Source organism: Apis mellifera, linkage group LG5 (assembly GCF_003254395.2).
Source record: "Apis mellifera strain DH4 linkage group LG5, Amel_HAv3.1, whole genome shotgun sequence".
NCBI lineage: Eukaryota > Metazoa > Arthropoda > Insecta > Hymenoptera > Apidae > Apis > Apis mellifera.
In genome coordinates this window covers 5,283,850-5,311,370 of record NC_037642.1, presented here as the reverse complement: position 1 = coordinate 5,311,370, position 27,521 = coordinate 5,283,850, and the positions used below count along the sequence as shown (strand labels likewise).

General features: G+C 27.8%; 6 protein-coding genes across 16 annotated transcripts in view; 5 read left to right on the top strand and 1 right to left on the bottom strand.

Moving 5' to 3' along the window:
- The first annotated feature begins 202 nt into the window (after window positions 1–202).
- On the top strand, window positions 203–3,652 carry LOC412751 (solute carrier family 35 member F5). Of its 2 annotated transcripts, XM_396204.7 has the most exons (9): window positions 203–487; window positions 1,083–1,293; window positions 1,367–1,504; window positions 1,576–1,632; window positions 1,754–2,017; window positions 2,082–2,264; window positions 2,381–2,697; window positions 2,775–3,020; window positions 3,132–3,652. In XM_396204.7, the coding sequence occupies exons 2-9, from the start codon at window positions 1,132–1,134 to the stop codon at window positions 3,199–3,201; spliced, it is 1,437 nt and encodes a 478-aa protein (XP_396204.4). In that variant the 5' UTR covers window positions 203–487; window positions 1,083–1,131; the 3' UTR covers window positions 3,202–3,652. The 2 variants fall into 2 exon arrangements, with proteins under 2 accessions (XP_396204.4, XP_006562241.1); XM_006562178.3 differs by lacking the exon at window positions 203–487 and having other exon boundaries at window positions 1,171–1,293; window positions 1,378–1,504; window positions 3,132–3,358.
- A 1,552-nt stretch (window positions 3,653–5,204) lies between these two features.
- On the top strand, window positions 5,205–9,052 carry LOC107964516 (GATA zinc finger domain-containing protein 14-like). 2 transcript variants are annotated; one of them, XM_026440867.1, is made up of 11 exons: window positions 5,205–5,401; window positions 5,460–5,514; window positions 5,573–5,716; window positions 5,788–5,905; window positions 5,983–6,107; window positions 6,203–6,503; window positions 6,588–6,900; window positions 6,964–8,236; window positions 8,336–8,535; window positions 8,622–8,812; window positions 8,900–9,052. In XM_026440867.1, exons 1-11 carry the CDS (start codon window positions 5,338–5,340, stop codon window positions 8,930–8,932), a joined length of 2,817 nt encoding a protein of 938 aa, XP_026296652.1. In that variant the 5' UTR covers window positions 5,205–5,337; the 3' UTR covers window positions 8,933–9,052. The 2 variants fall into 2 exon arrangements, 1 of the variants encoding a protein (XP_026296652.1); XR_003304705.1 differs by lacking the exons at window positions 5,205–5,401; window positions 5,460–5,514; window positions 5,573–5,716; ... (4 more) ...; window positions 6,964–8,236; window positions 8,336–8,535 and having other exon boundaries at window positions 8,689–8,788; window positions 8,900–8,984.
- A 274-nt stretch (window positions 9,053–9,326) lies between these two features.
- On the top strand, window positions 9,327–11,692 carry LOC550673 (inosine-5'-monophosphate dehydrogenase 1b). Its single transcript, XM_623068.6, has 2 exons — window positions 9,327–9,844; window positions 10,263–11,692. The coding sequence occupies exons 1-2, from the start codon at window positions 9,518–9,520 to the stop codon at window positions 11,505–11,507; spliced, it is 1,572 nt and encodes a 523-aa protein (XP_623071.1). The 5' UTR covers window positions 9,327–9,517; the 3' UTR covers window positions 11,508–11,692.
- Window positions 11,693–12,465: 773 nt separating this feature from the next.
- On the top strand, window positions 12,466–13,592 carry LOC100577000 (eukaryotic translation elongation factor 1 epsilon-1). Its single transcript, XM_003249975.4, has 4 exons — window positions 12,466–12,849; window positions 12,925–13,128; window positions 13,241–13,336; window positions 13,425–13,592. Exons 1-4 carry the CDS (start codon window positions 12,766–12,768, stop codon window positions 13,554–13,556), a joined length of 516 nt encoding a protein of 171 aa, XP_003250023.2. The 5' UTR covers window positions 12,466–12,765; the 3' UTR covers window positions 13,557–13,592.
- Window positions 13,593–13,839: 247 nt separating this feature from the next.
- Window positions 13,840–22,455, bottom strand: LOC551802 (radial spoke head protein 6 homolog A). 3 transcript variants are annotated; one of them, XM_006562187.3, is made up of 11 exons: window positions 18,482–18,785; window positions 17,675–17,864; window positions 17,360–17,565; window positions 16,989–17,076; window positions 16,531–16,770; window positions 15,868–15,990; window positions 15,611–15,764; window positions 15,264–15,409; window positions 14,855–15,072; window positions 14,418–14,608; window positions 13,840–14,336 (listed from the first exon to the last, which is right to left on the bottom strand). In XM_006562187.3, exons 1-11 carry the CDS (start codon window positions 18,598–18,600, stop codon window positions 14,278–14,280), a joined length of 1,734 nt encoding a protein of 577 aa, XP_006562250.1. In that variant the 5' UTR covers window positions 18,601–18,785; the 3' UTR covers window positions 13,840–14,277. The 3 variants fall into 3 exon arrangements, with proteins under 3 accessions (XP_006562250.1, XP_016767955.1, XP_016767956.1); XM_016912466.2 differs by lacking the exon at window positions 18,482–18,785 and adding an exon at window positions 22,299–22,455 and having other exon boundaries at window positions 13,841–14,336; XM_016912467.2 differs by having other exon boundaries at window positions 13,841–14,336; window positions 18,492–18,607.
- A 1,965-nt stretch (window positions 22,456–24,420) lies between these two features.
- The window catches only part of LOC413021 (papilin), a 129,362-nt gene continuing 126,261 nt past the window's right edge, over window positions 24,421–27,521 (top strand). For 3 of the 7 annotated variants that reach the window (XM_006562183.3, XM_006562182.3, XM_006562181.3), the window contains exon 1: window positions 24,422–24,577. In XM_006562183.3, coding sequence (XP_006562246.2) covers window positions 24,555–24,577 — 23 coding nt within the window. In that variant the 5' untranslated portion in view covers window positions 24,422–24,554. Of the gene's footprint in view, window positions 24,578–27,205; window positions 27,359–27,521 lie in introns of those variants that run through there. The other 4 variants (XM_006562184.3, XM_006562186.3, XM_006562179.2 and 1 more) reach the window with 3 other exon arrangements.

The following is a 27,521-nucleotide window of genomic DNA, read 5'->3' as shown; positions in this document are numbered from 1 at the left end:
ACCAAAAAATATTTTAGTATTATGATTATATGAAAGAAAAATAATTATCAAACAAAAATCTCAATTAAAAAATTATGAAAATAATATTAAAATAATAGAAATGAATATTATATATATTATTGAAATTAAAATTAAATAAATAATACATTAAAAGATGTATTCTATTCTTCATATGACGTATAGCGCCATCGGGGCGATAATAGAACTACGGAACGTCATATCAACATGGTTACGGCTAGTTGTTCGGACGCGATAACGAAACGGAAACATTAAAACAATATTAAATTTAAGTTACAAAAATATAGGAAAAAAAGTTATATATTAAAAAATTAAATATCTAAATTGTATATTAACGTGTGAATAGTGTTATTTGAGTGTTTAGTTAGGGAGCATAGAAAGTTTATCATTTTATATTTCTAACATGTAGAAGAAAGATTAGAACATAAATTAGTTACCAGTACTACAAAATTAAAGGTTATTTTTAATTGTGAGTCAAGTTCTTCTTTTAATTTTTGTATTAATATAATAAAACATTGTTATTTATTATTATTGCAACTTTTATAGGTTATCTTATGTATCACAATTTTATATTTGCCGCATGTCCACTTGTTATCAATTATAAAGTCAACAAAATTTTTTTTAAATATATTTACTATTTATATTGCATTATACTGAACCTGATCAGATATGAACTTGTAGCTAAAATAAGACAATTAAATTAGTGAAACCTTGAAACATTGTTTTTTTGTCCTCCTTTTTAATCCTTTGTTTTGTATTCCTATTTTTCCTAGCACATACTTAATTGTTTTATAATTATTATGCAAATTATATTGTTTTATGCATTTTATTTCCATTTCATTGTAGATTCTATGTTTTAATTTTTATAATACATTTATTTATATTTTTTTAGAAATTTTTAAGGCAAAATTATTAATTAAATTAATTAATATATATAGAACTTAATTATTTAATATTAACTTTTTATTTTATATAAATTATATATTTTTTAGATTAAGATATGTTTATTATTGTAATTTATAATTTTTTTTATTATTATATTTAATTATATTATAATTTTACAGTGATCAGTATCATCATAATGTCATAATTATAAAAGAAATTGGATATATCATGAGCTGCTCTGTAGAATTAAGACAGCGTAGACAACAGGGGATGGCGGAGGATCCTCATAAACTTGCAGCAATGATGAATAAATCTCAAAGACTTGTGTTGGGCCTGTTAGTTTTATTATTAGTTGATATCATTTGGGTTTCTAGTTCTGAACTTACTAAAGTAAGAATTATTCAAATATTATATTTAAATTAATTATAAATTATAATTTTTTATAATGATCTTTATATTTTAGTATATTTACAGAGAAGCAGCATTTGAAAAACCATTTTTTAGTACATATGTGAAAACATCAATGTTTACATTCTATTTACTTGGTTTATGTTTTTGGCCTCCATGGAGAGATCAATGCAATAAACCAGCAACATATATGGTATATCTAAATGCAAATACTTTTATTAATGAAATAAAATTGTTAGTTATTACTTCATTTTTTGATTTCAGTTTATAGATCCTAATGTAGAAGATGATAACTTCTATTCAGAAGCCAACACAAGTTTGGTAAACAGAAATTATTATTTTTATTATTTTTAGTATTTTTTCTCTCTTACAAATTATTTTAATATATCATTAATATTTTATATAATAAATATTAATCAAAATTTTTATTTTGAAATTGTAGAGTGACCCAACATTTGTTCCAATAAAAACATCAGATCATTGTGATCGTTCTTCAGGTACAGAAAGTGATGATTCATCAATACGTTCAGTAAGATTTAGTAAATTAGCAGAAGTTCGTCATATGTCAGAAAGTGATGCCACAGAAGCATTATTAGCAAGACTTAGTTATCAAGCAAGCTTAAGAGCTGGAGAACATGCAAGACGACAAGCCAATAAATTTTCTGTCCAGAAAGTTGCTAAAATTGCACTTATGTTTTGTTTACTTGTAAGTATCAACTTAATGTTATAATTATATATTATATTTTAAACTTAAAAATTTTTAATTGCAGTGGTTTATGGCAAATTATACTTATCAAATATCATTAGCAAGAACTGAAGCTGGAATTGTAACTGTATTAACATCAACTTCTAGTTTATTCACTCTGTTTCTTGCTGCATTTTTTCCTAGTAATGGTGGAGATAAATTTACATTATCTAAACTAGTTGCTGTCTCTATTAGCATTCTTGGACTAGTATGTATAATTATAGCATATATAGCAATATATAAAAAAACATGGAAAAAAGATATGGAAAAAAATTTTTTCTATTTCTTTTGTTTTTTTTTTGTTTTTTTTTTTTTTTTTTATAGGTTCTAGTTGGTCTTTCAGATTTAACTATAGAAACTAGTAGAATACCTACAGGCATAATATTGGCCCTAGTCAGTGCATTTTTTTATGCAGCTTATATAGTGTTTTTAAAGAGAAAAGTAGATCATGAAGATAAGATGGATATTCCAATGTTTTTTGGATTTGTTGGACTTTTTAATTTGACACTTCTATGGCCTGTATTTTTTATTCTTCATTATGGCCATTGGGAAGAATTTGAATGGCCAGATACTCATCAGTGGACATTTTTAATTATCAATGGTTTGATTGGTACAGTTTTAAGTGAAGTACTTTGGTTGTGGTATGTTTGTAATAAAAAAAATGTTGAATTTAATTTGTATTTAATATATATCATATTCATTTCATATCTACTTGTAGGGGTTGCTTTTTAACGTCATCTCTCATCGCGACTTTGGCAGTTAGTTTACTTATGCCAATGTCAATGATAGCTGATGTCTTATTAAAAAAAGTCGAATACCCTTGTATTTTCTATCTAGGAACCATTCCAATGCTATTGGCATTTCTGACTGTATCTCTTCTATCATATTATGACAATTGGGATCCAGTAATGGATTTAATAAAAAGAATTTATATTTGGATTTGCAGGAAAAATAGATCAATAAGGTATAATAATTAAAAAATATATAACTGTAACTATATAATATATATACTGCTATATAAACTTATATAAACTTCAGTTTTAATAAATTTGAAATATAATATCTTCAATTTTAGAATACCAGATCTTGAAGCAGAACAAACAGAATCGCTTATAGGAATAAATAGCGGCGAACACGAAGCTTAATTCGACAATAACGAAAAAAGATATGTAATAAATGTGTTTTGTGTATGTATATTTCTATACCTAACAAATGCTTCGTCAATATGCATAAAACATTATTAATGTACTAATGTACTACGTATGTCTTCTTAATATGAATATCTTTAATAAACAAATTTTATATATAATTTAAAATGAATAATATATGCATATTTAGTTACAAAGCATTTTTACGAAGCATTATATAATCAATGTTAAAAATTCTAAAGTAATTTTTTTTTATAAAAACATACATGTTACTAAATTAATTTATCATAAAAATTCAATTTCATTTGTGTGCAGAATATTACAATACTGCCAGACAATAATTGTACATTGTTCAATATGTATGTTATCTGAGCACTCAAAAGTTTTTTTCTTGAAATAGAAAAATATTTAATTATATTTCTTAAAAAAAAATTTTCATATTAATTGATTTGCTATGATTGCTTGATTTCTTTTTTTGAAAGAATTTTTATATTTTTTACAATGCATACATATTAAAAGTTATACTTAGCTTTTATATTCATTGCAATTTCTAGAGAATTATAATATATGAATTTAAAGTAGATTCTAATATTTCATGCGAAATAATACATATATAATTTGTGATAAATATGTTAAAGATATTTTTTTATCATTAATATTATATCTTTATTCGATTATATGTGCAATAGTAATTTATAAAAATAATAATTCTGTGTACAATCTTCAGTTTTAATTTTTCAGAAGATTAATTGCATACACTTGTTTCTATAAAAAAAGTCTGAAAAACAAAAGAGTACTTATTTTACCAATAATATTTTGTAATATATTTTAAAATTGATAATAATTATTTATAATAATTATTATTAGTATTGCTTCATTTAAAAAGTATTATTTTAGTAATTTTTTTAAATATTTCTCAATTTTTCATATTATATAAAAATTACATAAAAAGAATTATCAAAAATAAAACAACTTAATTTATGTTTTTCAAAAGACATAATGTATGTTATGTAAAGATATTTGTTAAATATTATGTACTTATTCAAAATGAAGTATGCCCTAAATTTTAAGACAATGCCAGTGAGATATTTATGCAATTTTAATGATATAAGACCGTTATAATGAAATTATATTTAGATTTTGGACCAATTCAAATTCTATAATATTAAGAAATATGGTGGCCAGATTCATCAATGTATTTTATGGCATACAACTTTTATATTTGATAAAAATAATATTTCTATCATCTTTCTCAAATCTAGTCAAAATAATTATACATTCCTTTGTCAAAGTATATTTTAATTACAACATAATTGGTAATCAATTTATTTATTCATAAAAAACAGAGAATATATTTTGCTATGTTGATTATTTCATTTGTGTATAAAACAATATTAACAACATCTGTATTTAGTAGAAAATAAATAGAATTTTTTTTTATTATGTTTCAATGAGAAACATCTAAAAAAATTATTTATTATATTATTCACACAGATTTTAAATTTGCACATATACAGTATGCATACACATATATAATAATATAAAATTATAAATCTTATATCATAAATTGTAATATTTTGTAAGCAAAATATTAAGTCCCTATATAAGTGTATAATTAGCTTGATATTGTGATATTATAATCATTATGGTGCGCAAATATACTTTAATTTAATGTAATATAAATCAAGCTCTAAGATACTGATGTAGATCATAGTTAATTGTTCCTGCATCTACTACAGTTGTATATTTATTGTACATATAATATTTTAATATTAAGATTAGAATAATATACATATTATATAAATACATCTGTCATTAATAAAACAAAATGACTGATTATAATAATCGATCTTCGATCTTTTTGTACAAAGGCTATTATTATTATTATTAAAAATAAAAACATTTGTTTTATTACAAAAGTTTTTTTTTCCTTACTATTGTATATATTCAAAACATTTGACTACAAGAAAACAAGAATAATCCTACTTGAAGTACAGATATATTACTTTGTAAAACATGAAATTAACGTTAAACCTGTACAGTTTTTGTATTTTTTCTAATATTAATAATTTATATAATTAGTTCAGGAATTATACTTTTACAAATGTATTAAAAAAAGTGGAAAGTATTGAAATGTACGACTGCTTCAATATGGCGTATCAAGATAATGCAAATGCTCTACAATTACATATAAAAAGTAAGGATATTAAAATACTTTTTCCAAATGACAATTTAATTGATACATGTTGCTTTAGTAAACAGTGAAAATTTGATACCAGTTCCACAGAAAAACAATGCTGGATCATTACGGTAAAATTAAAATATTTTTTTCCTTTTCAAAAAATCAATTTATTTTAAACTATTTTAGTATACCAGCCGATCCTTCTTGGCCTAAAATACCGCAGCGTAAATTAATTGATGATGTTGATGATGCTATTGAACCTCCATGTATAATTACATTAACTGGAACTCCTAGAAGGAGTCGTACTATAGTTCAAACTCCTCTAAATCAGTAAGTATTAAATTAAAATGTTATAAAATTTTATAAAATGTATATTAATAGAAATATATTTAAAAATAAAGATCTCCTAAGTCTACAGTGACTAAAGATAGTGCATATTCTTCTTTTCATCATCAAAAACCTGCTTTAAGTATGTACAGTTTGAAGAAATTTCCTGGTTATACGGATCCTCGTTTTAAAAAGTATTTTATTTAAATCAATAGAAATAAAAAATAAATAAAAATTAGAAATTTAAATCAATATAACAATATTATATTAATAGAGTAACAAATATTAAGAGAAATCAAGTTACATCAACTGAATCATTACAAAAAAACGATCAATCTATTATTACTACAGAAGATTTAAATATAAAAGAGATGGAAAAATTAACATTTGAAAAGTATACATCATTTTTTAATTGATAATATATTGCATAATTATATATTATATATATATAATTATATATTGATAATTTTCAAAATTATAATATGTTAGAGAACAAATTAAAATTCAAGAAGCACAAAAATCTCATGAAGAAAAAAAAATTGAATTAATAGAAAATCATGGAGAAAAGATTAAGTTTATTGTTGACAAGGAATTGCTTTTAGAACAAAAAGATTCTAAAAATAATTTTGAATCAAAAAAACAAGATAATATTAATATTTCAAATGAAAATGAAAATGAAATTATAGAAAAAAATAAATGTGTAAAAAATTTATATTCTTCTGAAAATATATCAAAATTAACTGTTAATGATGCAAATACTCAAGTTGATATTACTTCTTTACCAGTGCAAGTATATGTTCTAATATTTTATAATTAATTTTTATTAAAAATATAAATAACAGATTAAGTTTCTTTATTATTTTAATGTATTTAGGAAAATAATGGACAATTGTTTTTTGTGTTAGACAAAAAACTACAGTCACATGCTTTAAATGCAATACATCTTGATACAATCACTGTACCTCAAGAATGTGTAAATCAATGCTATAATGTGCAACTTCCAGTTCTTACTTATCAAAACATACCAATGCAAGTATCTTCTACAGGAACAAGTAATGTAATACAACAATGTTTAAATCATTTAGAACACAAGAATCAAACTAAAACTTTACCTTTAATGAAGAAAGAGTCAGAACAACATATTCATTCAAATCAAGCACAGAATGAAAGCAAATGTCTTATTAACAGTAATAATTTTACAAACATTTATAATTCTTTATTTTCCATTCATTGAAATTATAGTTTTTCAGATGCAGATGAAAAAAGTATTCATGAAGAGAAAAATACTACGTTAATACAAAATAAAGTACTTGAAGAAAATAAAAAAACTTGTTTTAAACCAGATTTTTCAGAAAATCTAATTGCCTCTGAAAAATTGCCAAACTTAAATACACAACAAGAATCTAGTGATTCTGAATATTATATTCCAAATATAAATAAAAAAAATACAAATAATCATGTTTTCCAATGTTTAAAAATGAAAAAAATTACATATAATACAACTTGTGAAGAAACAACAGATTCTGAATTCGTTACAAAAAAATTTATTCAGAAAAAAGAATTTATTGATGCAAATGAATTAACAAACAAAGTTAATAAGATTAATACTGATACTATACATAATAATATTAAAACTCCAGTTTTAAATCATGATCAAGTAAATCATTTATCAAAAGAAAATGAATATTTTCAATCAGTACCTCAATCTAATATAATTAATAATAAAAATCAATCCTTATATCAAAATTATAAAGCAAGCATCTATGAAACAAGAGGAAGAAATAAATCTGAGCAATATTTACCTTGTATAAAAAATGAATGTACCAGAAAACTTTGTCGCAATTCTGAACCATATATTACATTTAAACAAAAAAAAGCATCAGCTAGATTTTCTAGAAAAGCTAAATCTTATTTTCAAAAGAATTCTCATTCAGCATTAATAGATTCTGATTATACTTTAGTATGGCCTAATTGTCAATATAATAAATATAAACGTAATCAAACTAATATTCATAAATTTGGTAATCATAAGACAAGAAAAATGAGTCAACACTTTAATCCTGTTCCTGTACACGAACAAAATATGTGTACTCAAATTGATAATGTCTCAAATTTCATTGAAAATAATTATTTGCAAAACAAACATATAATTTCAAGACAAGATATTACTAAAAGTTTGTCAAAACTATATTTGCAAAGAGAACGTTGCAAATATGAAACATCTCCAAGATCAAATATAGATGATGTATTTGAAAGATCAAAAAGAATTTCTCCAAAAACCCAAGAATTATTAAATAAAAGTTATTGGGAATACTACAATAGATTGAGACATAAAATAGAGAATACAAGCAGTATTGAACAGCAATATCCGTATAATTTAACAGTGGGTATACCTGAAAAAGGAAAACAGGGAAAAACAAATGAAGTATATGGTAAAGAATTAAAAAATCAGTTAAAAATTAATCCTGAACTGCAAACATTACAACAATGTACAGCTCTTTCTACTGCCATAAATAAGGCATTGTAAGTTATATATATATATACATACATATATACATATACATATGTAAATTTATTTATTTTAAAAAAATAATAACTTATTTTTTATAATTTTTTATATAGAGATTCAAATCTTGAATCAAATATTATGCAAACAAAACAATTATATATAAATGATAATATCAAAGCAAATCATAAAGATGGTATACAAAATTCTAATACAAAAAAGATTTCACATTTAAATAATAACGAAACCATAGTTAATAAACTAAGATATAATGGGAATAAAAATGATAAACAATTTTTGGAACTTAAATCTATTAGTAAATATTTATTTTATTTAATTTAAATTTGATCCTTTTTAATTAATCAATTATATTTAATATTTTTTCTTTTTTTTAATTTTTAGTTTTTTTTGGTGGTATGATGTATATTCTAATAATATTTTTACCAATGTTATACGACTATTTTTATTACGAAGAATACGATGATTATGAAAATTTAAGTTATTTGGAACTGGTAGTGGAATATATTTTATCTTCATTTCAAGAAGCATTTGGTGGTATTTTTAATGGTGTAAGACAAATTTTTTTTTATCCAGTAAGATTATGATTGAAATTATTATACTTTTATATTTTTAAACGAATGAGAATGTTATAATTTTATCAAATTTTATAAAATTTTTAGCATGCATGTAAGAAATGTACCAATAATCCATAAAATTAACGATGACCCTCGCACTGTGTGGAAGTTTAAAAATATTTTATTATGGTTTGTTCTTTATCTATTGATTAGTATTTATTTTTGTACTAAACAAGTATTTTTGTAATTAATTCTATGTGTAAATGTTTCCTTTTTTACACATTTATAATTAAAATTTCACTTGAAGATTATACTTATATTTTAGTTTATAGATTATATTGTCCATTTATATTATATCTTTAATATTTACAATATATCTTTTTTAATTTTCTAATTGTTAGTCCTATTTATGCCAAATATATTCAAATTGAAACAATCGGACATTTTCGACTGTATTCGTAAAACATCGTTGCCGATAGTACTCATCATTAGACGAAAGGGGGAAACACGCTTCACATAAACTATAAATGCACTGTGCGCACGTTGATTTCGGTCATTTTGCCTGGAGATCTCCGGTTTGATACGGAAAGCCCGCGATTTTTAACATCTGTGTTGAAAAAGCGTGTGTATAACTTCGTTATACGGTAGTTATATATTAATTAAAATATAACTAATTTTTTACGGAGGCATAAAATATAAACAATCGTCGATTGAAAAAAAACGATGGCAGACTATGTGATCGGTGACACAAAACCGGCAGATGTACCCCTACCGGACGATGGACTTTCAGCAGGACAATTATTCACTACTGGTGATGGTCTTACCTACAATGACTTTATTATTTTACCGGGTTATATTGATTTTACTGCCGACGAAGTTGATTTATTGTCGCCGTTGACAAAGAAAATTATGATCAAAGCACCGCTGGTATCATCTCCTATGGATACAGTTACAGAATCCGACATGGCTATAGCCATGGCTCTATGTGGAGGAATTGGCATAATACATCATAATTGTACACCCGAATATCAAGCCAACGAAGTGCATAAGGTATATTTTTTTTTATTTAAATATTTTCATTTGGTTAATATAAAATAGTACTTACAGCACTTAAAATTTTGTAATACATTTGCTCGTTTATTAATATACATTTCATTTGATCTTGTGTTTCTAGTTTATCGAATAGTAATCGTTATCAATGATAATATATAGATTGATAATAAATATTCATTCTTTGTTAAAAATTTTGGAGAAAATTTCTTATACTTAATTGAATTATTTCTATTAATCTCATTTATACTCATTTTTTTTCATATTGACATTTTTTTCATATTCATTTATTATATTAAAAAGAAAAAAAAATAAAAATTGAAATAAAAATTTTTGAATTTTTAAATTTTGAATTGAATTTTTAAAATTTGTATTTAAAACTAATAATTTTATATAATTTTTTCTTTTATGATTTTAGGTAAAAAAATATAAACATGGTTTTATCAGAGATCCAGTAGTTTTATCACCCAATCATACAGTCAAAGATGTTCTAAATGTAAAAGCTGAACATGGTTTTTCTGGTATTCCTATTACAAATACTGGAAAAGTTGGGGGTAAATTATTAGGCATTGTAACATCCAGAGATATTGATTTTTTGGAAAGTACAACAAATCAGCAATACATAAAATTAGAAACAATAATGACAAAATTAGAAAATTTGATTACTGCAACTGCTGGTGTAACATTACAAGAAGCAAATATAATTCTTGAAAAATCTAAAAAAGGAAAACTTCCAATTGTTAATGAAAAAGGAGAATTAGTATCTTTAATGGCAAGAACTGATTTGAAAAAAAATCGTAATTACCCAAATGCTAGTAAAGATGAAAACAAACAATTATTAGTTGGTGCTGCTATTGGTACACGCAATGCTGATAAGCAAAGATTACAACTTCTTGCTGTAGCTGGTGTTGATGTAATCGTTTTGGATTCTTCTCAAGGCAATTCTAAATATCAGATTGATATGATTAAATACATTAAATCAGAATATCCAGAATTGCAAGTAATTGCAGGAAATGCTGTAACAACTATGCAAGCTAAAAATCTTATAGAAGCTGGAGCTGATGCTCTAAGAGTTGGGATGGGTTGTGGATCTATTTGTATTACCCAAGAAGTTATGGCTGTGGGAAGACCTCAAGCAACTGCTGTATATAAAGTTGCAGAATATGCAAGAAAATTTGGTGTACCTGTTATAGCAGATGGTGGTATTCAATCTATTGGGCACATTATCAAAGGTTTAAGTTTAGGGGCTAGTACAGTTATGATGGGATCTTTATTGGCTGGTACTTCAGAGGCACCAGGTGAATATTTTTTTAGCGATGGTGTCCGTCTAAAAAAATATAGAGGTATGGGTTCCTTAGAAGCCATGAATAGAAAAGATGCACAAGGATCAGCAATGGATAGGTATTTTCATAATGAGATGGACAAATTAAAAGTAGCTCAAGGTGTTAGTGGTTCAATAGTTGATAAAGGAAGTGTTTTAAAGTTTTTACCTTATCTATTATGTGGTATTAAACATGGATGTCAAGATATTGGAGCAAAATCTCTCTCTACTTTAAGATCTATGATGTATAGTGGAGAATTAAAATTTGAAAGAAGAACACATTCTGCTCAGCAAGAAGGAAATGTTCATAGTCTTTTTTCATATGAAAAGAGACTCTTTTAAATAGATAAATATTAAATGAGCACCTTACAAAAAAAGAAAGAGTACCTGCATTTAATTGCATATAACTTTTTTATGTCTTGGATTATGTGAAATCACATATTTAATTATGGATCAACATGTACTTATGCAAAATTGTTTTATGAAAAAAATTGTAATTGTTTTTAACAATAGATAAGTGAAATTTATTTCATGATTATTTTACATACGAAAAAAGTTATTTTAAAAAATTTTTTATAATATACTTAACAAAATTTTCATGTGAAACATAAATATGTATTTTATATATTTGTAAGAAAAATTCATTTATAAGAAAAAAAGCATTTTATTGGAAATCAATTTTTAAAAATCCTATATATATAAATTTACCAACTTTATAAAAAAAAAAATTCTCATATTTCTATAATACAATTTAATTTATTATTGCATGTATATACATGTATGACATATTTTATGTAGATCAATCAATTTAATTGATACAACTATGACTGAATTATATAACAAAATATATATATTATTGTAATATTTTTTTCTTGTTGTCTCTTTATCCGATTTATTTTATTAAAATACACTGTTCAAAATTCCCATAAAATCATATTAATAGTATATTTGATTAAAGAAATTATATGTAATATGTAAAATCTATAATACAACAAGAAAAAAATAATTCATATTAAAAAAAAATTCAGAAATTAAATGCCAAACTATGGGAACATTATTGAAAAAAAAATTTAATCAAAAATTAATTATTTATTAGTTAATTATTCATTCCTATTGTAACATGATATAAAAAAATAATTTAATAGATTCTAGTATTTTTTTGTCATGTAATTTAATGTAATTTATGAAAATATATTTTTCTGATTCTGATAAAACAAATTCTCTCTTGAGATGAAAGACTTAGGTCTAAGTACTTAAACTAAGTCAATTACTTTTGTAATTTTAAATATGTTAAAAAAATACAATAAAAAGATGATATCTATTATCGTTAGTCGCAAATTTTATACAGCTGTTACAATTAAATTGTATATTTGAAATAAAGACCTAACTAATGTTGAAATATACCGTGTATATAATTACATATTCCATACAAATATTTGCAATAAAGTAAATCACTGAATATATATATAGAATATGATGCGAATTTATCCATCAATATTGTTGCGTCAACGTATTATGCTCTTTTTAAACATAACCTAAAAGTTATTTCCACAACTAGTAAAAAAAACAAGAAGATTGAGAAAGTGTAAAGTTTAAAACAATGGTTTTATGTAACATAGAATGTTTAGAAAGAATTTCAAATTACTTAGATGTCTCGCCATTACCACTGGAAATGCAAGAAAATGTAAATAATAAATTTTTTATGAAAATAAGTTATATTAAAGAATAAATTTAATTTAGTTTTTATATTTTTTTATAGGTAATTGTTACTACGGAACGGGAATCGAATAAAAAAATAGAAGGATTTAGTACTATAATTCAATTTCTAATTGAAAATTCCAAATATCCTGATATACTTGGTATTGATAATAAAATGAAAGCATTATCACGTCAATGGCTAGAATATGCAGTTGTCTGTGTCAATTACGCTGATACTCCCGCTAATGCGAAAAGAATCTTGCAGGTAATCCAATTATTTATATAATTGTATTAAGAATAAATACTAATTTGATTAGATTTATATAAAATATATGTCAAAAATATATAAATTAAAAAACTATATTTTATTTTTATAGGAATTAAATATTGCATTAAGAGATAATACATATTTAACTGGTACAAAGAAAACTATTGCTGATATTACATTATATTATGCTCTACATTCAATAATGGTAATAAAAAGTATAATAAGTAGAACATAGGAATCCTTAGTAGATTGTAGAGATCAATTTAATCTCTTTGACCTATTTCTTATTGCAGCGAGAATTAAATCATCAAGAAAAAGCTCAATATGTACATGTATCTAGATGGTTTGATAATATGCAACAAGAAGAAAAATTAAGACAACAATTAGATTTAATTTCTTTTGATTTGTTACATTTATTTTTATAAATAAAATAAAGATGTAGTAGTGATTTCATAGACATTATATATTATTGTTAAAATAACTAAAAACAAATAATTAAATATATTAATAATTAATTGATAAAAACAAAAATTTAGAAAGTGAAAAAATGTAAAACATAAGCTACATTTTTTAGTTTTAAGTCATAAAAATCTAAAAGTTTATTTTATTTTTATCATTTTTATATCATATTTATTGATTTTACATTATTGATATTTACTTCGATATTTTTCTATATTTTTCTAAAAATAGATTCGATTATGTTTAAATCATTGAATAATTTATTTTTTTATCATAAATTTTTAAAATTAAAATGAATATTTTTTAATTCCATTGAAAAGTAATATATATGATCATACAAATAGTACGATCATATCATGTTAGATGGCATCAGAAACACAAATTGAAATCGATATATTAGAATATACGATACAAAATTCCGTAAGATGTCACCTCTATTCTAATTCCCATCTCTTTTGCGATACAATTTATCTGTAATTACACACTATCTTTTCGATATATTAAACTAAATCAGAATGATATATAATATTATATTTTATATCTAATATTTATCTACATTATAATGTTAGTTTTTGATAAATACGATTAAAAATAATAAATAAATATTGATAAAATTATTAAAGTATATAAATGCATCTATTTTACTGACAAATCCAAACCAAAATCCTTGCTTGATAATGCAGTTATCTATTCGTCCTCTTCTTCTTCTTCTTCTTCCTCTTCTACGCCTTCTTCTTCTTCTTCTCCTATGAAAATGAATTTCAAATAATGAAAAAACAAAATAGAGAAAATATTAATCATCTTATGATTATTTTTATTCATTTTACCTGTCGGTATAACAGGTGGAGGCGGTAAATGAGCAATTCTAAAGGCCTCTTCTTGTTCGAAGGTTGGATCCTGAATTTCCATAATCTCAGGACCGATTTTATACTGATCCTGCACAGGTGGCATAGACTGAGGGCTGTAATTGTACGCCATGTATTTGTGACCCCAACCAATGTACACGTTAGCGCAACGCCTGTAGAGAGACACCATTAAAGTAACATTAGCGTAATTTCCCGCGCATTAATTTTCCTTTAACGCGCCATAATTCCTCTTTTCCCGGTTGATTCGTCCCACGATAAAACCTTCCCTTCGCTCTCGAGCTTGCCGTGCTGTTTCTTCGATATCCCAAGGGGAATTTATACTCGTCGGTCACATAAATATCATAGATACGTCTGCTTAATGGAAAATCATTATTGAATAGGGTCTATAGTACACGCACCTTCCGGAGGCAAAGGCATATGCTCCAGGCCAAATGTTTGATCTAATTAATGCGACTGCCTGATCAGGTTGGACACGGGAAGATAATGAAGTACCCCACGGTATTATCGAGTCTATTATAGCATCTTCCGACAAAGGTGTCAAAAGCGGAGGTCCAATCTCCTTCTCTTCTTTTTCTTCCTCCTCCTCTTCTTCTTCACCTATTTCTTCTTCGAGTTCCTAATTTCGTGAAATTTTTTCTGTGATCTATTTAAATTTAATATCTATTCATATTTAATATTCGAATATAATATTTATCTTTAATCCAAGAATTGTTTTGAGCTTTAAAAGCTCTTTTATCAAAGAAAATTATATTAAGATGATTATTTTTTTGGGATAATTAATTAATTTAATTAATTAATTAAACTCACTTCTTCCTGTTTCCGTGGACTCCACCATTCAACACGACCTTGTTTCAAAATATAGGGCATATGATGACACCAGTTCGACATGGAAGGGTCTATCAAATCTTTAATAGGCAACGGATCGTAATTCACGTTCTCGGACAATACTCCACCTTTAAATGCAATAAATGGCATGTAAAGAAACTTAAGTTAAAAGAAAAAAAACCATGGTTTTATGATTAATAAAACCAGCGTTAAGAATGGTTAAGAGAAACTACTCGATAAATAAAACATAATAACGAACGTTTCGAATAATTTATAGCATTGTACTCTCTTCTCTAATTTTTTTTCAAGATAAAAACATAATGTATTACCTTCTGCCATTTCCTCCAATACCTCTTCTTCCTCGTCCCCTATGCCAAAAGTGTAGAATCCAATTGGCGAAACTTGGGTAGTCGAGCTAATCCTGGCTATTTGCGCACGAAGATAATTCTTTTCCGTACCAGGAAATGGTGGGAAAGTGTGAATCTATAAAACGAAAATAATCGTGGTTTTACAATTTATATATTTCTTTTATTTTCTTCTTTTTTTTTTTTTATTTTGTTCTATTTTTATAAAATGGATACGTTACCGGTGTTTCTAAATTTCCTGTGCAATAACGAACAATGTATCGTGCAATTACTATCTGCTGCGGTGTAACCGGTGGCAGTTCGATCCACTTGTCCAAACCAGGCTCGTTGCATACAAAATATACCTGGAACAAAGTCGACCACTAGGATCACGCTCAGGAAAACACGCCCAGTGTTTTGTGTTGCATATTAATTCGATGGAACATTGCTGTGAATGTTTGTGCCATCGATGTTTTCGACACGTGCAATACAATCTCACTTTGATTAATTAAATGTTGTTTAATGATATCGTTATTTGAAATCGTTTACTAATACATGCAATTACTATTCTTTCGTAATCGTAATACTTTTTTGAATATATTTGTTTTATTGAATTTTATGAATCTGTTACCAAATTAAATAGAAAATACAATTTTTATTTTTTCTCTTTTATTTCATAGTATAATTTTAAAAAATTAATAAAATGAATAGAGCATTTTGAATTTTGAAAATTTCGAAATCTCATAAAATTTTGGATTTAAGTTTATTTCTAAAAAATTAAATTTTAATCTATCTTTATGATTTTTTTTTTTTTGATAACTTTTCTTTCTCTTTCTTTTTTTGATAATGACTTCTTTTTCAATTTCTATTATTTTCGATTGTGTATTAAAAAAATTGAAGTGTACTTTGGTATTTGTGCCAGTTCCGAGTTTCTCTGTAGGTACTTCCGGTGGTGGTACCCATATACGAGTAGGTAAAGGCGGAAAGACAAGTTTCAAGCCCTCGGGTGCCGCTTCTTCCTCTGTTTTCCCCGTTTCCTGTGTCGCATCTTCCATGTCTTCAACAGCTTGTTTTTCGGCTTTTGCCGCTTCTTCCGCTTTTGCTTGCTTCTCTTGACGTCTCCGTTCCTCTTCTTCAGCCATTTTCTGCAGACGCGTGGAGATTCAAAATGTGTTTTTGCTCTCTTTCATTCTGAAATTCATTTTCTCTGTGTCGTATTGTTTTATAACGATTCAAGAAAATTATTTAACAAAAATTTTCTAGACAATTGAAAGATTATTAAAATGGATAAATACTCATTTAACTTGTCACGGAAAAAGAATATAGAGATGTTCCTTTCTTTTTCGTTTCGAATTATTCTTACCTCTATTCTTAAATTTAGTTCCTCTGGTTGTAAATCTGCTTCCACTACGTAATAATTTTTCGGAATTCCGAGAATTTTTCCCCAAAATCTATCATGTCAAATTATTAATTTTCAAATATTCTTTTCTACTAAGAAATTTTATGCATATACATTATCATTCAAAAATCTTAAGATATATTTATCACATTTACTCAAATGTTGAAAAAAATATTGTTTTTTTTAAATAAACAATTTTTTTCTGATTTTAATGAATTTATCCCTCTAAAGATTGATAATTTTAATATAAATCACAATTTAAAAAATGTATAACTTATATCAAATATAAATAGAAGTTACCTTAAGATTTTTGAATGAAAATCATTAATATATACCTGACATTTTCTATAGGATTCTCAGCCATGAGTTCCCTTATAGACAAATTAAGCAACACCAATTCTCTACGAGGTAATCCTATACCAGTTTGCTCAAAATAAAACAAAAAATCTAACATATTCGGTATTTTCTTCTTTTTATCTTCATCTTCCTCAATATCTTCTTCAATTTTTTCTCCCATAGTTTCATAGAATTTTTCTAGTTTCTATAATTACAGCAAAAGTATACAATGATTAAACTTCTCAAATGAATCGCGTTATTATTTATAAAATATTGATGGCTATTTAATTATTAATTATTTCCGATTGTCACACCTTGAATAGTTCGATGATTTTTTTCGCATGCTCGAACTGAGTCGGTGGAACGTACATGTCTCGAAGATGACTGGATTTGGTTTTGAATCTCTGCTCTTTTACTTTTCTGCTGAATTCCTCGAAAATATCTACTGCATTTTTTGGTCTCTCGGTGAGTATTTTGGCCAACACTTCCGTCAAGTGATCGTACCTGAAATTTTCAAATATTAATACATCCGATAAAATTTCTTATTATCATTATTTTAAATTCTTTGAACGATAACAATAATGGATATATTGAAGTTATTCAGATCGTTGCATATAATTAATAATAAATCGAGCATCAAAGTAGATGATTATTATTTTGAGGCATTTCTGCTTTGATAACCGCGTTAACGTTTTCTAGAAATAGCTGTGCGCGTATATATAGAGAACTTTGCGAATCGTGATTATTATTTCTAAATTCCAATTATTAAATCCAATTTTTGGAATAAATTTAATTTTGTATTACGATCAATTCAATTATGATAAAACGTGCAAAAAAAAAATTATATCATATATCATATATATCACATATCTTTTTCCACAGAAATTTCATAATATATTCCAATATTATTACTTAACATTTATTATTTATGGATATACTTCTAAGGAATAGTAATTTAATATTAATAATTACAAGAAAAAAAAATAATTATCACTTCCAGGTTTTAATAAATTCATTTTTAAATAGGTTATTTCTTCTCTCTTTTTTTAACTTTCCACGATTTAACGATTGGCCGATTATTTTCGGTCGAATGAGCCGATATTTCGAATTTGTTAACTTACAGACTATCACCTGATTCTGGACTGTGTTTTTGAAGGAACTTTTTAGCTCGTCGTATATCATGTTCCACAGTGGGAACATCGTCGGGCGGTATCTCTTCGATATTATAACTGTACGCCATCTTGAACGTGAATCTATTTGTTTTACTGATACATTTCTTTCACGATACACTTTTTTAATGTAATGATAATTTCTAAATTTTTATCGCAAAAAATATAATCCTCGTTTTATCCTCGTATTGTCATCGTTTTGTAACACCCATGTATCGCGATGCCGGATAATGGAGATTCACTTTTTTTTTTTCTTTTTTCTGTGTTGCCTTCGTTTATTTTCAGCGTATAATCAGCGTATATTCATCCGTTCCATACTCATGGATACAGTTTCGAAAGCGTTATCTAATGACCCAATTACATTAACGAACCGAAAACGTCGGTAATCATCACGAAATTAATTAAATCTACAGATAGACGGTACTACGTTGATCTTTGGTTGATTTCTGTTTCCTGAAACGTTGAGGTTATTCACAATGAAGATATCGGAACGTGGTGCACGTTGGAATTCGCTTGTACGATGCTAATTGTGTCAGGAATAATTTGTCAGGGGGTAATTAATCGAAATTGTCGTGTACGTATGTACTTACGTTAAGTACATTAGCATTGGAACGAAAGTCATTAGCACGTTTATTGCGTATGCTTTGGATCTGAGTTGACGTGCATGTACATACGTATGTATGTGGCATTATGTACTTTTACTAATGGAATATTGACATTGTGATTTTGACACAAGTATATCGATGAAATTTATTATGTGACAGATATGACAAATATCTTTTTTTTTTTTTATTAATCATCCATGTAAAATAATCTTCAAAATAGCAATTTTTCAGAAATCATAATAATTGCTCGCAAAAATATCATCGCAGAAAATCTTATCAATAATGAGAAATGTAAATGCATATTAGTAACGACGCAGTTGAAATATACAAGAATGAATTGTGTCGCGGACATGAATGACCATCTATCTCAATGGAATAAAATCGCACGCGCCGCTTTCTATCAGGCTGCATCCTGGAGCACAGTTTATCGTCTATTGTCTGCCCTAAATAGAAACGTTGCTTCTCGAGGTCACTAGCTGCTTCCTTTGACGCCCATCCTTCATGCTGTGTGTAACGTGTCCTGTCACACGGAAAAAGTAATCTAACTGTGCGATAACCAACAATACAATATCGTTTTGATATATTCATTTTTTAGAAAATTTATTTTGGAATTTGTTATGTTACCAAATTTACATACGGAAATTGTAAAATTACATAACGTGAAGTGAAAATCATATAAAATATAGAATGATATAATGACATAGTTGTACAAAGAAGAGTTCAGAAAGAAAAATAAATTTTGAAGTTCGAACACGAAGAACTTTATAAAAATATCTGTTATTTAAATAAATAGTGATATGTTGCTACCAGGATTTACAATCAAGATCTCGTTTGTTTAACGTTTCCAGACACTTCCATAGTTATTTATTTGAACGTAACCAATTTCTCTTTCGATGTGTATATAATTTAATCGTACGACAAGCCATTTTTAAACACGCGTATCCTAGTCTATGACGATGGAGAAATACCATAAAGAAATGTATATAGAAATTTTTTATCGTAACATTGATAATATAAAATATTTTGATTTTTTAAAATGAATATTATATTAAGTGAAATTCAATCGTTTTTGTATTTTTTTTTCTGCTAAATATTATTTATGAAACATAACCTATTATATATCACTTATTATATATAACCTCACATATTTTTGCTTTCGAAATTTTTCAGGAAAATGAATTTTTCACTAAATTCTTTTAATCTTTTATTATTTTTGTAAAATTTATGTATGTAAATATCGTAATAATCTAAATTTATCTTTTTTGATGAATTAAACGGAGAATTTGTTTATATGTTTCTAAATAAAATTTAAAAGATCTTTCAATAAAATATTAAATAAAAAATATTATTTATTTAAAAACAACACAAGTTGAGTCATGCACAATAAATATAAGATAATTTACACCAAATATCGTATTTAATTTTCAATCATATTATCAAAAAAAGTTTGATTTTATTCGATCAAAGTGTGTAAGTGCTTGTAAGCTTGCAGTTTCATATAACAAACGAAATGACCTCAATCTTCGCTTTATAATGTTATCCCGGAAGCTTATTTACTGAAATAACATTTCTGCTTCGTTGTAAACTTTCCTAGATTCAAAATATAATTTGCATTAGTATAAAGACAAGAATATAATTTGCATTAGTACAAGACAAAGAAACAATATTATTGATTATTGATATTATTAAGAAAATTTTTATCAATACCTTCCAATTTTAATTCAATACAAACATACAAATGCATTTCGTTCTATTTTATTTTAGATAAGTTGGTTTCAAAGTATATAATATTTCTTATCCTTTTCTAAATCTGTGATCTTTTTATAACCTCTGAAAAATAATTTAAAATTATTATATTTTAATAATAACAGCGCATATAAAGAGTGTCTCAAAATTAATGCAAGATTTGAATTTGCCGCCATTTTTGCATTAAGTTGTTGGCAATCCTGAAAAAAGAACAGTTTGACAACTTTTAAAATTAGTAAAAATGGAGTGTCATACGATATAACAACGTGTCTTCATTATTAAACAATATTTTAAAAATAATATTTTAAAAACTCTATTTTATATTTAATTCAAATCTTGCGTTAATTTTGGAACATCCTTTACTAGAATCTAGAATAATTTTTAATCATAATCGATCATAAATAGTCATTCAATAAATTTACACTTTAAAACTTTTACCATAAAAATATACGAATTTTATCATTGAAGGAAAATCAATAGGGGCGAAATTTCGAACTGATAGGAAATCCTGGCTACAGCTTGACAATCACCACGCACTAATTAACTGAACGCAATTGCGTTCGGTAATCAGCCATCGATGGGTTTGGAATCGTGGGGATTACAGAAACTCGCGCCGCTATCAGTTAGTCGCACGTGCGACGCGATTTGTCATCAGGGAGAATTCGTCAATGAGGGATCGGTCAACTAGAGGAAGGGTGAAACCACGCCACGTGGCGAATTTTCGACGGTTGAATCGCTAATAATCCCGGATCTCGTAATTTCGCAAACGATATAACAGGTGGTGATTGCCAGAGCATTTACGTGACGGAAATGTGACTATTATTGATCGAAGATCAATATTTGCATAGATGATATTAAAAAATTAAATGTTGAGAAAAATATTGAAGTTTTAGTGACATTTCATTTACAAGTTATAATTTATATTGTGTTACGTTGAAATAAATATAAATTTTTATATATTTTTATCAATTTTTATGTTTCGTCGAACAAATTTTGATTAATAGTGACTTTCAAGAAGCAACTTTTTTATTTTGTTAAATTTTTATACAGAATTAATTTTCTATATTTCCTCCATAAAACACAATAATACAGAACATAGTTAATAAAATATTCGATCGAATACACAATCATTTGTATAATATTTACAATATAGATATCGGATATCTCTAATATAATATTTATTCACAGAAAATATACGAGAACAAGAAAAAATTAAAATCAATAAAAACTTATTACGACATCAATAGATATCGATTTGTAAAAGTGTTAAAAAATGTTATATAACAATTGATTCACAAATACAAAAGATTCATAACCTTCAAATATAAATTTTTATAAATAAATCAATATCAATTCAACAAATATATAATTGCAAATAATAAAATTTTAATAAATATTGATAAATCTTCATCACTCACCGACATTTCTAATCACGAATAATATTCAAAGTATCTGGTGACAATTTTCCAAGATATATTTCGTTCTCTCGATATATATTCTCTCGATAATAACGATATAACTCTCGATAATCCATATCCATCAACTATTACCAACAACTATCGATATCTCGAACGATCGATATTCATTATATAATATCGATCAGGATATCGCTTCTCCTTCATCCCACGCTGGTGGCGCAGCTGTCATTGACGTTGTTCCGTTTATTTCGATCGTATTTAGTAATGAGGAATAATTAACAAAAGTAGAGGTTGGAGTGCGATTAATAAAAGGTGTGTGTTGACGTCGCGATCGAACGTTGTCGTCGATCCGTTAATTCATCTTCTGTCGAAATTGAATCTGTGCGTATTGTTCGCAGCGGGCACGAAGCGTGCATTAATTAACAAACGGACGTTAATGTTCGTCCACTAATCGTGTCCGTTGAATTTTGCGCGGTATCGAACCCTGACGAAATGAAATTCACGCTCGATAACACGTACGAGGCACGTTTCTAATTATGTTACATTAATGTGCATTCTTTCGTTTTTTTTTTGCTCTTTTTTCAATCGCAATATGGGTTAATTACGTTGTGTAAAAGTTTTGTCTTTGCGATTTAGGTTAGGTAAGAATAATCTCGTTAAGCGATGTTATAGAAAAATATAAAATATACAGAAAATGCATAAGATTAAATGCAATAAAAGCAATATTAATGTTATTATGTTCATTATTATACATTAATTAATATATTAATATATTACATAACATGAAATATTTATAGCTACTTGCACTGTGTATGTGTGTGTTGCGCATATGTGTGTATGTGTTGCGCATATGTATGAGTGTGTAAAGATTGAACGACTGAAAAATTTTTAATTTTCATTTTATTCTTCCAAGAAGTTTGAAATCTCTTTAGATCTACCGTCTGGAGGAATTTTGTAAGTAAAAATAATATTTTAAGAATAGTATTTCTTAGATATGGGTTGAATAATGATTCATAGATTCATAAAACTTGAATTTGAGATTTTTTTTTTTACTTTAAAAATATTTATTTTGTTTAAAATTAAAATCTTAACAAATTTTTTGATTTTATGAGTCATTTATTTATTTCATTAAATTTATATTGTAATTTATAAGTTATATAAATATATATATTTTATATATATATATTTATAATTTATTATCATTCAATCGATATAATTAAACAATCGATATTTACACTATTAACAAAGAATATTATAAATCAGTAGTTTTCACTTTTTATTTTTCGCATATATCGATGGTTGATACACGATTTAAAAATAAATCATTCTATCTTATCATAAAAAACCTCATACTATTTATTTAACCTCGTTTCTTCAAGTTCGACCTAATTTAAATCGACTGCATTATCACTTCGTTCAAAATATTACATAATAGTACTATATAAATACAACATTAATTACATAATAGTTACAATTCCAAAAATTGACTCGATAGAAATCCATCCATTATTCGAGCATAAATATTAATCTTCCTTCAAACATTATCCTCGCTTCCCGAATCTTTTTCTTTTTCTTTTTCAATTTGCTTCTCAAAATTCACTCAAAAAAACACCCAAGGCGATTCCTCCTTCGAAGAATCATCTCTTTCCACTCTATTAGATCTACCCTGCGAGCAAGATCAAACCGAGTGCAACGAATTTCTTAATCAACCGGATGTTATAGGCCCGGAATTCAAGTGTGCAAAAGAAAAAGCACCGTCTCCACGGTGTTTGCAATTTTGCGGGGGCGTTTGAGTATGAATGAGTAAGAAGTCCCCACCAAGCTACTCACTCCCACCCCCCTACTCTTCTCTTCTTCCCTTTCGGTCCTCCGCCCTATCGTTCCTTTTCGTATCCTCCCCCTCACCTCTGCCTCCAACTCCGTATAATATCTCCCTCTCTCTCTCTCTCCTCATTCGTCTCTCTCCATAACTCCTTCTCTCGTCTCCCTTTCTTTCTCCGTCCGTTCTCCGCTCTCCCTCTTTCCCTCTCGGCTCTCGAAAGCGGCTCTATCGGGGGTCGGTTCTCTCCTCGCATACCGCGTTTCTTTCGGTCAGTTTTCTCTCGTGAGTTGCACGCGCGCGTCCTTTACCGAGGACTCGGTGCCGTTCTTCCCGCACGTCGACGTGAATTAACGGGATAAGAGAGGAAGTTTTTTTTTTTTTTTTTTTTTTCTCCCCCGAGGATTCCCGCGGGACGGGGAATTTCGCCATCCGTCATGACGCGCCATCGATGCACATGGTTAGTCCTAATGGATCGATTACATCGTTTCTCTTTTTCTTTTTTTTTCCTTTGTGGATAATTCGTCTGGAGATGCTGGCGAGCGGGATGTTGGACAGAGAAGATTAGTATTTTTTTTTTTTTTTTAATCATTTCATGGTGAGAGAGATGAGAGTGGATTTGGATTTGGATTGTAATGTCGAATAGTGGAAATTTGAATTTATTTATTTTAAAAATATCTCGAATTGTGATTTACTTCGAACGAATTTGGTGGTAATGCAAGTCTGGTGTCTGATGTTTCGGTCGCTAGTGTCTCTAGAAAGATTTTATTAGATTATTTAAATTATTAATGGAATTGTGTAATGATAGTTAAATAGAAATTAGGGGAAAAAAGGAGAAGTAAAGGGGATGCTATTGGAAAGCGTAAACAATTTTAAAATTAATTTAAAAAAATCTGGGAATATTTATAACTTGGAAGAAGCATAGTTTATGATTATATTTTAATTTCTTCATGAAATTCAAAAAATCCTAGTTTATCGGGATTCCTTTCTAACCACAAGACTGAAACATAAAATTCAATAAAGTAAACCGATCGTGAAGAAATTTGAAATAAAACATGGAAAGGGAATTTTCAAATTAAAATTGGGGGGGGAAAAAATTCCAAATAAAATTCCAAATAGCTGCAAAATTGATTTTCGATGAGTCGAACGATGAAAATTATCAATCAAGAAAATAATGCTGAAAAGTGGTCGTTAATGACAGATCTAGAAAAAAAGAAAAAACAAAATTAAAATAGCGTGTTCCTCGACACACAGCATCGAGGAAAAATTCGTAGCAACCCGGTCGGAAAAAGAAAACGGGATTGAAACTGGGAATGGAACCGTGTGCCGAACAATTGTGCCTCGTAGGTTGTTAAAACGATTTACTACAGCCTGTCCTCCTATCTATTAAATCGTATCGTTAAAACTTCCTTCTCCTCTCCAACTTCTTTGAACCTCTGTGTTTGTATTCGAGACGCGTTGCTCGCTTTCCGCTATGATCGAAAATAGGATCCAGAGAAGAATGCGAAAAGCTGATCGCACGAACGAACGATCCTTGGTAACGCAATAATCGTCATTCTGGATTTAATCCACCGTTTAATTCAATGTTCTCGATCTTGTTGCTGAGGAATTGTTCCTGCTTTCTTCCGAGAAATTCTCTCTCTCTCCTCTATAATCGATAATTTTCATTGCTGAAGGATAGTTCTTCTCAGCTTCTGAGAGAATCTTCTTTTCCTTCCATCGATCACGCATTCTATTATCAGGGAGGAATCCGAATATCTTCGTCCTTCTCTTTCGATGACCGAAAGAGAATCTATCGATTTATCGATCTATCGTTTATTTTATCGTTAAGATATCATGTCGCCTGTTACTATTAACGGGCCGTCCAGAGAGTGCGCGTTCCATTATTCATCGACTATCGCTAACGCGGATCGAATGATCCGCTCGTTCGCTTTTCATTAAGACGTTCGAATGAATGAACCGGCGGATCAATTTTCAGAATTCGTTTGCTCTTTTTCTTCTTGAATGTCTTGCCTTTCCGAACGGGTCAAAGGAAGACTCTCCGTCTCAGAGTTTCTTGGAAATTTTTAGGGTTATTTGATAGGCGTGCGTGGCTTTTGGAACGAATTGTGCGCCTTGGTGTCACAGTCACGCTGCTTGTTCGCGACGAGGAAGGAATTTTTGATGAAGCTTCGCGTTCGTATCGAAGTATGTCCATCGAAGCGGAGTGGTTTCATGGGAATTAGATAAGGTTAACTAATTGCAGAATAAATTATAATGTAAATAGTTATTGATAAGTTACGATTGATTATTTAATTGCTGGAATTTTTTGTCCATGGAAGTCAAGCGAATTTTTTCTGATAATATAATAATTAGATAAGATGTTCTTTTTCGATACGATAAATTATTAAACGTAAATGTTCAATATCGTTTCTATATCGTTCTAAAAAAGAATTTTCCCGACTGCAACAGTTAGTTTTCTAGTATCACCTGCAAATAAAGCATTCCTCGTGATCCGAGTCTGTTAGAACCGCTCGTTTCTCTTCCATTTCGTGAGTATATTTAGCAAACGATTAGCAAAAACGAACTAACAAGATCCTTAAACTAAAACCATCGATGCATTCTACGCCTAAATCGTATCTCGAAACACTTCGTATCGTCGTATCATTCGATCTAAAAATACCGTCCAAATGATCCGAATCGAATTTAATTCCAATCAAATCGCCATCAAGCTTCGGAAAAACCTTCGATATTAATAAAAAAAAAACGAGAAAATCCAAAGAATCGAAGCTGAGGAACGTAGCATCTAGAATCAATACTTCTTGGAAGTGAAACTTAAAGAATTCGAAACTTGGAACGAACGAAATCGTCCGTACACTTTTTTTTTATTAATCCAATATCGTTGCATGCAGACGTAACGATTTTTAAAAGAAAATAAAAAGAGAAACAAGGAAACACGATGAACGAAACGCCAACGAAAGAGAAAGAGAAAGAGAGGAGAAAGAAGGAAGGGAGAGAAATTGACGGTGACTTGAGTGTCAGAAGGCCGCAGGCTCGTGGTCCCTGACCGGTCGACGCAGCCTCCTCCCGGTTCCAGAGAATCAGAGTCACGTTCAGTCAGTGGCCGACTCCCGTCCGTGGAGGTGGTGCGCGTTGTCGTTCCTTCGGCTCCCATACACCAGTGTCAGAGAGGGGTTTTCCGGTTTCCGAGCCGCGGTCCCGGCCGATCTTCAACGGGAATGACGGCCATCAGGAGCACGTGGTTAGTGCAATATTATATTTATTCTCTTCGTATTTTTTCTTCCTTCGAAAGGATTATTATATATATTATTATATGTGTGTATATAATATATACGGGTGGGTTGTACACGTTACATTATCGTCGTTAATTAATTAATCGCGATAGAAATCGATAGATCGATCGA

Bases quoted from the DNA above. Each gene is read 5' to 3' on its own strand.
- LOC412751 (XM_396204.7), top strand. From the start codon at position 1,132: ATGAGCTGCTCTGTAGAATTAAGACAGCGTAGACAACAGGGGATGGCG. The intron at 1,633-1,753 runs GTAAACAGAAAT...TTGAAATTGTAG, and splicing joins CAGAAGCCAACACAAGTTTG to AGTGACCCAACATTTGTTCC. The intron at 2,265-2,380 runs GTATGTATAATT...TTTTTTTTATAG, and splicing joins CTATTAGCATTCTTGGACTA to GTTCTAGTTGGTCTTTCAGA.
- LOC550673 (XM_623068.6), top strand. From the start codon at position 9,518: ATGGCAGACTATGTGATCGGTGACACAAAACCGGCAGATGTACCCCTA. The intron at 9,845-10,262 runs GTATATTTTTTT...TTATGATTTTAG, and splicing joins AAGCCAACGAAGTGCATAAG to GTAAAAAAATATAAACATGG.
- LOC100577000 (XM_003249975.4), top strand. From the start codon at position 12,766: ATGGTTTTATGTAACATAGAATGTTTAGAAAGAATTTCAAATTACTTA. The intron at 12,850-12,924 runs GTAAATAATAAA...ATTTTTTTATAG, and splicing joins CACTGGAAATGCAAGAAAAT to GTAATTGTTACTACGGAACG. The intron at 13,129-13,240 runs GTAATCCAATTA...TTATTTTTATAG, and splicing joins ATGCGAAAAGAATCTTGCAG to GAATTAAATATTGCATTAAG.
- LOC107964516 (XM_026440867.1), top strand. From the start codon at position 5,338: ATGTACGACTGCTTCAATATGGCGTATCAAGATAATGCAAATGCTCTA. The intron at 5,402-5,459 runs GTAAGGATATTA...ATGTTGCTTTAG, and splicing joins TCTACAATTACATATAAAAA to TAAACAGTGAAAATTTGATA. The intron at 8,813-8,899 runs GTAAGATTATGA...TAAAATTTTTAG, and splicing joins GACAAATTTTTTTTTATCCA to CATGCATGTAAGAAATGTAC.
- LOC551802 (XM_006562187.3), bottom strand. From the start codon at position 18,600: ATGGCGTACAGTTATAATATCGAAGAGATACCGCCCGACGATGTTCCC. The intron at 15,765-15,867 runs GTAACGTATCCA...TTCGTTTTATAG, and splicing joins CAGGAAATTTAGAAACACCG to ATTCACACTTTCCCACCATT. The intron at 15,073-15,263 runs GTGAGTTTAATT...TCACGAAATTAG, and splicing joins GTCCACGGAAACAGGAAGAA to GAACTCGAAGAAGAAATAGG.